This window comes from Phodopus roborovskii, unplaced genomic scaffold, assembly GCF_943737965.1.
Source record: "Phodopus roborovskii unplaced genomic scaffold, PHOROB, whole genome shotgun sequence".
NCBI classification, from domain to species: domain Eukaryota; kingdom Metazoa; phylum Chordata; class Mammalia; order Rodentia; family Cricetidae; genus Phodopus; species Phodopus roborovskii.
The window spans coordinates 8,069,144-8,082,564 of NW_026126578.1; the positions used below are offsets into that span (position 1 = coordinate 8,069,144).

Sequence of the window (13,421 nt, forward strand, 5' to 3'; positions counted from 1 at the left end):
ATCTATGCCTGCCTGTCAGATGTTTGTAAGGGCAGCAGTTCTCAGCTCTGGCCACTCACATGTTCAGTAACAATGAGAAGCAGTGACAACAGCAATAGAGATGTGCATGTTTAGAAAACAAGATGACAAAGAACATTAAAAGACTATTAATTATTCTAAAATCATTTCAGCCAGACATATCCTCAGTCTGTTTCTCCTACCCCTCATGGATGCACATGTAAGTTAAATGGTGTCTTACTGAGCAGTATGGAGAGAAATCCTGGCTTCTAAGTGTGGAGCCACCCTAGGATGGGAAGAGCACTGGCTGCTTGAGGGCACTGAGAAAGGTGATCCATCTTTTGCCAAAGAAACAGAAGAAACTAACATCTGCTATAGGCTTTTCATAAGCTGCAGGAGATATCGAACTCCCAACCGCCTGCTATGCTCCAACAAAGAAAGGCTGTCAAAGACTACATGGATGAATAAAAGACTCAGAAACACTATTAACTGCCACTACACTAATGAGTCAGCTACTCTAAAAAGCATGCTCCTCACGCTGGAAAAGTCAGAGAGGCTCAAATACTACGTAACTTATCTAGATGATGCACCCAAAAAAGGGAGGAATTTATGTTTATATCCAACTGCTAGTAACCACCATGTTGTGAAATATTAGTTTAAGATGTATTGCCAGGTAGTGCTGGCACACACCTTTAATCCCAGTGCTCCAGAGGCAGGCAGGTCTTTTTTAGTTCAAGGCCAGCCTAGTCTACAAAGCAAGTTCTAGGACAGCCAGCTGCACAGAGAAACCCTGTCTGGAAAAAAAAAAAGGGGGGGGGGCACTAGAGAGAAGGCTCGGAGGTTAAGAGAACTGGCTGTTCTTCTAGAGGGCCTGAATTCAATTCCTAGCAACCACATGGTGGCTCACATCCATCTCTGGCACACTTCTGGCCTGCAGGCAGAACACTGTATATATACATAATAAATAATCTTTTTAAAATATGTGGAATATTTATTTAGTGATGCAAGATGTGTTGCATTCTTTTATGTTGCATTTAACTCTGTGAAGCTGTGTTACTTTGCCTGTCTAAAACACCCAGTTGGTCTAATAAAGAACTGAATGGCCAGTAGCTAGGCAGGATGGAGGGATAGGCAGGGCTGGCAGGTAGAGAGAATAAATAGAATGAGAAGAAAGAGCTAGGAGCAGGAAAAGGGGAAGAGGAGGAGGACACCAGGGGCCAGCCACCCAGCCAGCCATGGAATAAGAAGGAAAGAAAGGCATATAGGATAAAGACAGATAAAAAGCACAGAGGCAAACAATGTGCTACCTAATTTTCTACCCTTCTAGCCAAACAAAAGAAGAGACAGTCTAAATAACTTCCAGAAATGCCAGCAAGTCTTCAGACTCCCATGACATCCACAGTTCCGATCTGACCTCTCACTATAAGGTTAAAAGGTAATGAGAAAGTGTAGATTTAAAAAAAAAAAGAAAAGAAAATCACTTAACATAAAGAGCATTGCTTCAAATGAGTATTTAAGGCTGATGTTACTGTTTGGTTTGATTTGATTTGGTTCTAATAGTTTTGGTGGTGCTGAGAATTAAACTGCTTTATGTATGCTTGGGAATGGCTCAAACCCTAAGCTATATCCCATGGTGGGTGTGTGCATGTGTGTATGAATGCACAGTATGCATTCGTCTACTGTGTGGGCCTGGAGACTGAATTCAGGATATCAGCCTTGGCAACAATGCCTTTATACACTGAAACATCTCACTAACCACAAGTTCTTGATTTTTAGGGAAATGTTGCCCAAAAACCACCGACCTCTTAGATGTGGTGGCAAGTCAAGATCATTAGTGGGTATCCATTGGTGGTATGGTTTGGGGGGGTTATAAAACAAACTGGAAAGTGCACCTACTTGCAGGAGGCCACTGAAGCATATAGATGACAGCTAGTATTCAACAGGCCAGCCTACCAGATGAATGATTCTCTAATGGAGAGCCCCACTTGGCAAAGATTGTGGGGTCACTGACAGTGAATGACTGTTGTCTCTGTACTTTTTCTGATGTGCCACTAAAAACAGCTATGAGTATTCTCCACACTGCCTGTATGTTTATCTTGTGAAATATTCCACTACTAGGCACACATATAGCTGTGGATAGTCAAGAAGATGATTTCTGCTTAATCTGTATAATTCTGATGAACAGAAATAATACTAGAATAGTTTTCATTACTGATATAGCAAAGTAATAGTATTCTCAGTCACAAAGACAGCTAACTTTAGACTTAGAACAAATTCAAAGCAAACTGGTTGTCCCTAGGGATGAATACATGAGGTCAATTTCCCAGGTGTTTATTGCTGATTCAAAGTCAGAACTTGAAGCAGCTTTAGTAGACCTAACTTTCTCAGCAATGGACATACTCCCAACCTCAAGGTTCAGCCAACTAACTGCTTATTGTTTCAGTCCTGAATTTAAATGTCACTTTCTGTCTGAGAACCCTGACCATTCAGAGCTTCATGCTTACTTTACTCACTACCTGGTCAGCTCGCCCTCCCTAGCCTGGGAGGAACTGTGTAATCATTATGGCTTTGTTTCTTATTGTTTAATCAAGAAAAGATGCATGGCCCTGAAGATGTGATTCATATTTGTCAAGAGGTTTTGGCTATGAAAAGTAGAAGCGTTAGGGGGAGAAGTAGGAGAGAAATGTATATGTATGCTGAGAGAAGTATGAGAGATGGAGAGCGAAGTGTTATGTAGCTGTATGTAAAGAGACTGTCAAGAAAGAGATTATTATAGCAGAAGCAAAAGAGAAAGGTTACCATCAGGAAAGTGTATGTTTGTTCTTTTTTTCTTAGGTTACCATCAGAAAGTGTGTGTTTCCTTGTTTACCTCAGATAGAAAAGTCTAGCTCAAAAACAGAGAAGAAATATTTTCTAAGTTCCTCACTGATCTGAGAAGGCTTTCTTTCTATAACCTGGGTGTGGTCCTGGAAGCTGGCCTCCCTGGCTGCAACATTTCTTACTTGAAGGCAACATGTATAGAGTACTGGTGTGTAAATACAATACAGCCTTAACTATAACAATTTTGAACTGCATTTTACTGGGATAAAGGGGTGTGCAATGTCTTTTCTACACATCTTGTAACCAGCCTTGAACATGAAAGTCCTTGAACAAGGAAATAGTAAAGAGCAGTCACATTTCATCTTGAAATTTGCAGGCAAATGGACAGAGCCAGAAAAAAAGCATACTGAGTGAGGTAACCCAGACCCAGAAAGACAAATATAATATGTATTTAACTCATAAGTGGATGTCAGACATAAAGCAAAGGATAACTAGCACATAGTCCATAACCCCAGAGAACCTAAGCAACAGAGAGGACCCTAACAGAGACATACATGGCTCTGCCTTGGAATGAGGAAAAAAAGACAAGATCTCCTGAGTAAATTAGAGGAGGGGGAAAGGGGAGAGGGGACAGGGGAGAGGGAAGGAAAAAAGGGGAATAGGAGAAAAAAATATACAGTTCAATAAAAACAATGTTAAAAAAAAATTTTTTAAGCTGGAAAAAGGAAAAAAAAAAGAAGTCCCGTTCAAGAAGCAACAAATATTGAAGTACCAATAAGTATGCAGTAAACTGCTGTTGGCTTCTCTTGTTGCTAAAAGGTTATTATTTCTAATTATGTGTGTATATGTGGTACATGTACATAAATGCAGGTCACTGTGACAGAGGCTAAAGGTGTCATATCCCCTGGAGCAAGAAGGTTGTGTGCTGTTTGACTGGACTGTCGCTAATTAAACTCCACGGTCCTCAACTGTGAAGCCATCTCTCCAGCCTCAATGGCCATTAGTTTTTATCATCTACAGGTATTAAACCGATGGTTATAAATCAGTTTTCAGCAACATGAAGAAAACCTCCATTATTCATGACATGCTGAATTATTTTATAACAGGATGTGCCTTTGATCAGAATCCATTCTCTTCTTGAGATCACCCTTTTTACTCTTTCAGTATTAAAATGACCTTTCTCCTCCCAGGAACCTACAAGGCTAACTATAGCTAAAACTTCTAGCAATATGGGATATGTAGCCTGAATTGGCCATCTCCTGTAACCAGGCAAGTCTTCCAGTGGAAAGAATGGGACACTAAGCCAGCCACATAAGCTTCAACCTACAGTCTGTCCTACTTACAAGATGTGCTCGGGTAAAGGTGGCACAGAAATTGTGGAAGTGGTTGCCAGGCAGTGGTGGCAAACTCATTTAATCCCAGCACTCAGGAGGCAAAATCGGGAGAATCTCTGTGAGTTCAAGGTCAACCTAGTCTACAGAGCAAGTTCCAGGGCAGGTTCCAAAGCTACAGAGAAACCCTGCCTCGAAAAACCAAACGAGAGAGAGAGAGAGAGAGAGAGAGAGAGAGAGAGAGGGAGGGAGGGAGGGAGGGAGGGAGGGAGGGAGGGAGGGAGGGAGGGAGGGAGGGAGGGAGGGAGAAAAATTATGGTATGACTAATCCAGCCTGAGACCACCCCTGATACTGCCTAAAGGGCCAGGACCCAGAATTTGGACAGCCCAGAGACCTAGGAGAGAATCAAAAACAACTCAGGGGAGGAGGGAGTAATGATGCCTAATGATATTCTGCTATACTCAGAGTGGTGCCTAGCCCAACTGTCATCAGAAAGGCTTTCCATCAGCACCTGATAAAAACAGATGCAAAGACCCACAGCCAAACATTAGGCCGAGCTCAGGGACTTCTGAAGAAAAGGAAGAGGAAAGATTGTAGGAGCCAGAGGGGTCAAGGACACAAGAAAACTAACAGAAACAACTAACCTGGGTCCATAGGGGCTCAACAATCAGGGAGCCTTAACGGGTCTGACCTAGACCCTCTGCATGTATGTTACAGTTGTACAGCTTGGTCTTATGGGACTCCTAACATTGGGAGCAGGGGCTGTCTCTGACTCTTTTGCTGGCTTTGGGAACTTGTTCTTCAAGTGGGTTACTTTGCCCAGCCTTAATATGAGGGGAGGTTCCTGGTATTACTGCAACTTGATAAGCTATTTTTGGTTGACATCCATGGGAGGCCTGCCCTTTTCTGCATAGAAACCGAGGAGTGGATGCTGGGGAGGGGGATTGGTGAGAGCAGAGAGGAGTTCAGGGGGAGGGACTGGGAGGAGAGGAGGGAGGGGAAGCTCTGGTCAGGATGCAAATAATACTAATAATTTGAAAAATCGTTAAAGAAAAAGGAAAAAAAGAAAAAAAAAATGACCTTTCTCATGTAAAGCAATACTACTTAGGAAGATTTTGTTTTTCCCCTTTAAAAAAAAAAAGCTGAAAAGAGCTGCTGACTATCTGAAATTACTACAGGTTGGCAGAATCGTCACATGTAGAGTTAGCAGAGCTGACACATTCAGAAGAACTTTATCAGTTATGAGCTCACAGCCAGTCAGCCAGCCCTAAAGAGGGAAAGCATTTATTAGGAGAGTTGGAATATTGTACTACAGACAGGCTTAGGAAAGCAGGAGACTCCATGTGACCTAGCCAACATGGCCCTGTCCTGGAGGAATACCCTAGACAAGAGTAAACTTTAATTAAAGGTTCTGGGTCCAGGGAAGGTAGTGCAAGCTAGAAGGTCTGGATCTAATACTGCTACTATAAATCCTGAAACACCTCATCCGTGCATCTGTGAATCTGGAGTGCAGAGCAAAAAAGGGGAGAAGTCTTTAGTATAAGAATAATCTGAACAGAGAAACACCAGCCAGCACCAACACTTTGTCCCTAATCTTAGGATAGCTACTCAGCAACCTTTTCCTTTCCTTTCCTTTTTTTTTTTTTTTTTTTTTTTTTTTTTTTTTCATTTTAAATCTCATTAACTTGCCCACACTAGTCCTGAAAATACTCAGTAACCCAGGTAAGTCTTAAACTTAAGGTCATCTTACCTCAGCCTCCCAAGTACCAAAGCAGGAGCTGACAGGCCTAGCTTTATTTTGACGACCATATTGAAATTTTGTATTTTTAGGGAAGGAAACAAAGTAATAACTTTAGTTGTCCTTTGAGTTTTGCCTGCAGTTTGAAACCTGAGGAAAAAAACCACTTAAGAACCAATATCACAAAAGGAAGGCTCCTTTGACTCACAAAAGTATGAAAGTAGGCTAGAGAGGTGGTGCAGCAATTAAGAGCATTTTCTGCTCTTGCAGAAGACCCAGGTTGGCTCCCAGCACCAACACAGCAGCTCACTACTTACTATCTATAACTCCAGATCCAGAGAATCCATTGCTCTCTTTTGGCACTGTATACACATGGCACAATGACATACACTCAGGTAAAAACTCTCACACACATAAAATAAAGATGAAGGCATTTACTAGCAAAACCAGAAAGGAGACTGTTAGAAGGAAACGAAGAAAGCTTTGCTGGCTTCCCAACCTCAGAGCCTCAAGAAACAGATGCCATGCTCCATGCTCCGAACAGTGGGATAGGAAGTGGGGATATACAGGACAGGGTTTAATTCAGGTTGTACCGATGTCCCACCAATCAAAAATCAGTATGTTTATTTTTCTATTTCAGCCAAACAAGTTTTTTTTCTTTTCAAATTCAGAACAGTACAGATTTGTGAGCAGTGGGTGCTAAGAAAATAATGGGGTTTCGTGTCAGAAAATCTTACTGACAACATCTAGTTACAACAGGAACCTGTCATTGGCTCCAGGGGGAAAATGCATAAATATTTTATGCCCTGAGAAGAGACAAGGAGTGAGTTTCTTCTTCAGCCATCTGAAAATCTGTCTTGGGCCTATGAAATAACAAAAAATGTTGTCCCCCTAGGGGAAGAAAAGGTAATCCAACAGTTAAAAGCACTGGCTTTTCTTCCAGAGAACCCATACTTAATTTCCAGCACCCACATGGCAGTTTATAACTACAACTCTAGCTCCAAGGAATCCAATGTCCTCTTCTGGCATCTGTGGGCACTGAATCTACATAGACATACATGGAGGCAAAAACCCATTCACATAAAATAAAATAATAAAAACGTTATCAAAATTAAAAATCTAGATTTTTTTCCCTAAAGTGAAATAATCCAGAAAATTTTATTTTCCTCATATTCAATTATAATCTCAAAATTTAAGTGATGACTTTACATTCATAGAAAAAAAATATATATATATATGTCTTCTATAGTCACATACCACCGTTCTTTGCTTATTTGGCAAGAAAACTCGGATAGTGTTGCTTGTCTTAGAAGAATCCGTGAGTTTGCCATCATCTGAGGCCCGGCGCTGATAGCCAAACTGCTGAACAATTGTTGGGGAGATGCAGCTGGAGCCATCAAACACCGCATCTTTGAGTCCAAAACCATTGCTGATCGACTTCCAAGCGCCCTGTATGTGCTCCATTGATGCAGCTTAAATAACACTTAAACCTGAAAGACAAATAATTACAATTGTAGAAGAAAAGTACTTAACCCAGGAACACATTATAAATAAAAGCTGTAAAAACAGTGGTGCATGGACTTTCATAATCTGTGAGCAAGTTAAATCCAGAAAGCGAAGGTTGTGCTACTTCATCTTTCTTAGCAGTAGCAAAGCTTATGAAGTTTACAGAGGATACAGATACAGACTGATAAAGGTAACCAACACTAGTCGGCGCTGGTGTTCTTTCTTTCCTTCCACCCACCCAGCACACTCTGGATCCAGGGCTCCCAGCACATTAAGAAGGCACTCTGCCACCAGGCCACATTCCAGTCCTTAACCTTCCTATGGCTCTCGTTACCAGGTCTACTTTCTAGTATCAAATGAAATTGTGACGGCTTCATGTTTGTACATGCCTTTTAAAACAGAACTAGAAATGACTCAGTGGAGAATATTTGCTGCTCTTTGCAGAGGATCCGGATTCTGTTCAGATACCCACACATATGGGGGCTCATAGCCACAAGCAACCCTAGTTCAATTCAGGGGATTCAATTCCCTCTTCTGGCTTCCACAGTTATCAAGAGCACATGTGGTACAGATGTATATGTACAAGCAAAATTGTGTGTGTGTGTGTGTGTGTGTGTGTGTGTGTGTGTGTGTGTGTGTTTAAAAAAAAAAATCAAAGAAAGAACTCACTTAAAATCCTAAATCCCAAAGAATCTCTGAAACCCAGCCAGTAAGATGCCTAGTTCAAAGCACAAGCCTGAAGTTCCATTCTTGGAAAATAGAGGCAGGAAGATCAAATCATCCTCAGCTACATAAGAAATTCAAGGGTGCCTGTGCTACATGAGATCAGCTAAAATAATGAATGAATGATTGAACTCCAGAAAAAGCAAAAAGAAAACGGCCACACTAGGCCCAGCACTCCAGAGACAAAGCAGGAAAATGGAGAGTTCAAGGCCAGCCTGAGCTAATAGCAAGACCCTGTCTCAAAACAAAAAAGTCCCACCATAGGAAGAGACCTGATTCTAAACCAGCATGGACTACAAAGACAAAGCAGGCCCTGATTCAGCAGGCCCAGATTCAGCAGGCCCAGATTCAGCAGGCCCAAGGCTTGGGGGTGGTACAATAACAGGTCTCTAGACTGGACAAATCCAGATAGTGGGCCATCAAGACCATTCTGAAAGGGACATTAACCCAATGTCTGACTGCAAAACCAGCAGCCTCCTCCCCAGCTCAGCAACCAGATTCAAAGATCATGCTGAAGTTTCCCATCCTATCACAAAATTCAGTAAAACTCAAAACTCTGCCTCCAGAGTGCTGGGATTAAAGGTTGCCACTACCAGCAGCTAAGAAAGCATTTTCTAACATTCATGACTGCCTATTTTCCTTTCTGAAAGGCCTTACTATTTATATTCACATAAGTCAAGAGAGAAAGTGACTTGAGGCACAGGAAACAACAGAATATCGAATACAGGAAAGAAGCAGAGGAAATCCCCAGTAGGCCAGGAGTGGGGGGAATTCCTGGATGACACAAGCATGCCAGACATAGGAATCCCTAACAACCTGAGTCTAGAAACATCCAACTACCACTAGCAACACTTACCTACACAAGAGGTTTTTTTTGTTTGTTTGTTTGTTTGTTTGTTTGTTTCATTTCTTCGAGGGAAAAGGAAGGAAGGAAGGAAGGAAGGAAGGAAGGAAGGAAGGAAGGAAGGAAGGAAGGAAAAGCAAATAACCCACACTTTAATTTTCCATGCACCTATGGCCCTGCTGATGCAAATACAGATTCCTCAAAAGGAATGAAAGAGAATTTATTCTGATCCAAGACTGAATGGCAGCAGTCCAAACTGACAGGCCTCACCATGGAAGAGGCTTCAGGTGAAAGAAGTCATGTGTCAAAGCACTTACTGAGTATACTGGCAGGGGGATATGGGGAAAATGGGGAGTTCTGCTATAGGCTCCAGATGCTACCCAAGCTACACTTAGTTTGGGGACTGCTGGAGCCTAGTGGTCTGTTCAGAGAATAGTTCAGAGGTTTTGTCTGATATCAAAACTGTTGGGTCAAATACACTGAGTGGGCAATAAATGGCTATTAAGGGGAAAGGTAACCCAACAAAATTCACTCAGGATTTGCCACATTCTAACTCTCCATTCAGCTTTCTAGAATCTTCCACACGGGTGTGCTTTTTATTTTGCTTTTGTTTTCTGGACACTTCAAGTTACAGCCCCTTAACTTTACTATTTTCCTTACGGAGGAAGCAGTAAAGCCTGTGCTGGATTCTGAGAGCTTCCTGATGGCTGAACAAGAGTGATATAATCCAACAGGGCAAAACTTCAAAAAAAAAAAAAAAAAACAGCACACACACCACTTCTGGCTTACAAGATGAATTTAGGGGATATAGGGAATGGCACTGGCTACAACCCCAATGATCCCCAACAGGGGCATGAGAGGAGAAAGCCTCAACTGGCTAAAAGGTCTTTGTTTGTATTTCTTTAATACTTCCTCATCTCTTTCCAACTCAAAGCCAAAGAGACCAGATAGCTAATAAAGTAACACTACTTACTGTCTTTCTTTTACAGAAACAGTACAGAAAGTCTAGAATTATGTGCAACTTTGCCAGCAATTCTGTTCAATTTCCACACTCTTACAAGTGCTTATAAACATTGCTGTTCCTTGATTTTACATAGAAGAAATAAATACAAACAGTGAACCAGGGCCAGTGAAATGGCTCAGTGGGTAAAATCACTTGACATGTAATCCTGAGTTCAATACCCAGAACCCACATTGGAAGGTGACGATTGACTCATAGGTTGCCCTGATCTCCCCATTTGAGCCATAGCGAATACATGTGCACATTTAATACATCATACACACACAATAATCATAAATAAATAAAAATTTAAAAGATAGGGCCAGTAAGATGGCTCAGTAGGTAAAGACATGTGTCACCAAGACTACCCTGAGTTTGATCCACTGAACTCACGGGGTGGAAGGAAGAACCAGCACCAAGTTGTTCTCTATCTCCATATGTGCCAATGCCACACATACACACATTCATGAACGCACGAACACACAATATGCAAGAATAAACACAAAAATTAAAACTGTAAAAGGTAGTGCTGTTGTTGGGTGTGGTGTTGTACACTTTTAGTGCAGCAGCTTTCTGCCATGTTAGGTGAGGAAGGTAAAGGCTAAAATTAATGGAACACTATGCTAGCAGAAAGTGTCCTTTACATAAAATGGCTTTGTCCTTTACTGTGCCTGGTGCCTAGGGAGGCTAGAGGAGGACACTAGAACCTCTGGAACTGGAGTTACAGATAACTTAATTGTGAGCTGCCATGTGGGGACTGAGAACCACATGCCAGGCCTCTGCAAAACTAGTCAGTGCTTTTAACTTTTAACCTGAGCCAAAACTCCAGCTGAACCCTAGGCTTTTAAACAAACCTAACCATCATAAAATTCTAGCAACCAGACCTAAGTCCTGTCCATTTCCACTCTCCTGCACCTCCAGCTGTCTCTAAACAAAGCACACAGCAGTACCTGACCTCTGTCCTCTCCTGCTTCAAAGCAGACATCAAGTGTCATTTCAACAGTTGCAGAACACCCCCCCCCCTATTTTCAGACAGAACACCTCACTGTATAGATAGCCTCAAATTGGAGCTTTCTGGCCTCCACCTCCCAGGTGCAGGGATGACATAAGTGTGCCACCACACCTGAATGATCACACAGCCTATACTCTTCAGAGAAACACCCATGTTCATTTATCAGCCATTTCCCTCACCCTCTAGTCCCAACCCTGACAAAGTAGAGCAAGGCTCCAAGCTGGAACTTGATCTGAAATTAAGACACTGGTATTATTAGGTTCATAAAACTGAAAACAGACAAACTCATGAACATGCTGGGCCACGCATATCAAAAGCAACATACTGGTCTGATGTTAAAGAGGCAATACTCACCACATTCAATCAACCCCTAAATGTTCATTTATTACAGTTTCGATTGCCATGATAAAACATCATGACCAAAAACAAATTGGAGAGTAAAAGAGTTTATTTCATCTTATAACTTGTATTTCATTATCCAGAGAGTCAGGGCTGCTTACTTGCTTGCTCTTCCAGGCTTGCTTTGTTATACACCCCAGGACCACCTGCCCAGGGGCGGCACCACCCAGTGTGCTGGGTTATCCCACAATCAATCACTAAGAAAATGACCCACAGGTTAGTAGTATACAGGCCAATCTTATGGAAACATTTTATCTATTGTGGCCACCTCTTCAGAGATTACTCTAGCTTATGTCAAGGTGACAAAAACACCCCACCCCACCCCCCAAAAATCAAAGGACCAGAACACATACTCAGGTCAATTCTTTATAGAAAAGGACAAGGTGATCGTAAAATTCACATGGAAACACAAATAACCCAGAGAAATCAAAACAATTTTATTTTGTTTTTTTGTTGTTGTTTGTTTTTTGACTAGGGTCTAGACTAATCTGGAACTTTCAGTGTAACACAGCTGACGTTGATCCACCTGAAACTCCCATTGTAGGGGGACTCAAAGTTCTCCTCTGGTCTGAAAACACTTGTATTCATGTGGTACACAGACATACACATGCATACTTACAAAATAATAAATCTTTAAAAGTTATTAACTTTGTATTTCATTTATCTTTACTTTCCTTATTTATGTGTATACAATATGTGCATGCCTAGTGCCTGCGGAGGGCACATGAGGGCATCAGATCCCCTGGAACTAGAGTTACAAGTGGTTTTAAATTACCCAGTATGGGTGCGGGAACCAAGTCCAAGTCCTCTAGAAGTGTACCCAGTGTCCTTTACTGCTGATCCAGCTCTACAACCCTAATTTTTTTTTTCTTTTTTTCCAAAGACAAGGTTGCCAAGCGGTGGTGGCCTACACCTTTAATTCCAGCACTTGGGAGGCAGAGGCAGGTGAATCTCTGTGAGTTCAAGCCTAGACTAGTCTACAAAGTGAGTTCCAGGACTGCTAGAGATGTTACAAAGAAAAATTCTGTCTTGGGAAGAAGGAAAGAAGAAATGGAGGGAGGGAGGGAAAGAGGAAAAGGGAGGAAGGGAGGGAGGGAGGGGAGAAGGAAAAGAAAAAAGACAAGGTCTCACACTATGTAATCCTGGCTGGTCTTGAACTTGCAAAGTAGGACTAGACTGACTGCCTGCCTCTGCCTCCCAAACGTTAGATTAAAGGTATGCATCACCACACCCAGCAAACTTTATCCTACATATATTTTGCCACATTTTTTTTAATTACAGTTAACTGAACCTATTATGTCATTTTAGAAAGGCATGCTGATCATTAAAAGTGGAACATTACTAAAGTTACTGGTACTTAAGTCTGAAGTTCCTGGGAAACCTATCCATCTCCAGTACCTCCATGGCTTCACTGTAACAGTAAGGATGGACAGCACTGTATCAAGTCCTGCTCTCAGAATGGAGTCCCAAGGAATCTGGAGGCTTCAATTTAAAAAAAAAAAAAAAAAAAATTTACATATACACACACACACACACACACACACACACACACACACACACCATAAAAGATTATTTTTTACCTTCCAATTCTTTAATCAACTAAAATTATGGGACTTCCAAATGATTTTAAAATTTTTAAAATTATTTTTATTTTGTGTATGGAGAGCAAGGTATATGCATGTGAGTACAGGTGTCTGTGAAGGTCAGAAGCATTAGATCCCCTGGAGATGGAGTTAGAGATGGTTGTGAGGCAACCATTGTGGGTGCTGGGAAATGAACTCAGGTCCTCTGCAAGGACAACAAGCCCTCTGAAGTGCTGAACCAGCCCATGTGGTTTAAATAACCTTAGAATGCTAGTATATCCATTGCAGCATTATTCCAAATAGCCAAAAGGGAAAATAACCCAAATGTCCATTAAATAACAGAAAAGAGACATTATCTAAGCAACAGACTGGCTGAACTTGATTATAAAATGTACTGAGAAGTTGGAGAGTAGAATCAAAATATATACATATATGATACTGTCAAAGATAAAATAAAGAGCCAGGTA

General features: G+C 41.5%; 1 protein-coding gene across 2 annotated transcripts in view; it reads right to left on the bottom strand.

The window, feature by feature from the left end:
• Positions 1 to 13,421, bottom strand: part of Raf1 (Raf-1 proto-oncogene, serine/threonine kinase) — a 59,506-nt gene that overhangs the window by 21,600 nt on the left and 24,485 nt on the right. For both annotated transcript variants that reach the window (XM_051203735.1, XM_051203734.1), the window contains exon 2: positions 7,145 to 7,377. In XM_051203735.1, coding sequence (XP_051059692.1) covers positions 7,145 to 7,351 — 207 coding nt within the window. In that variant the 5' untranslated portion in view covers positions 7,352 to 7,377. The remainder of the gene's footprint in view (positions 1 to 7,144; positions 7,378 to 13,421) is intronic.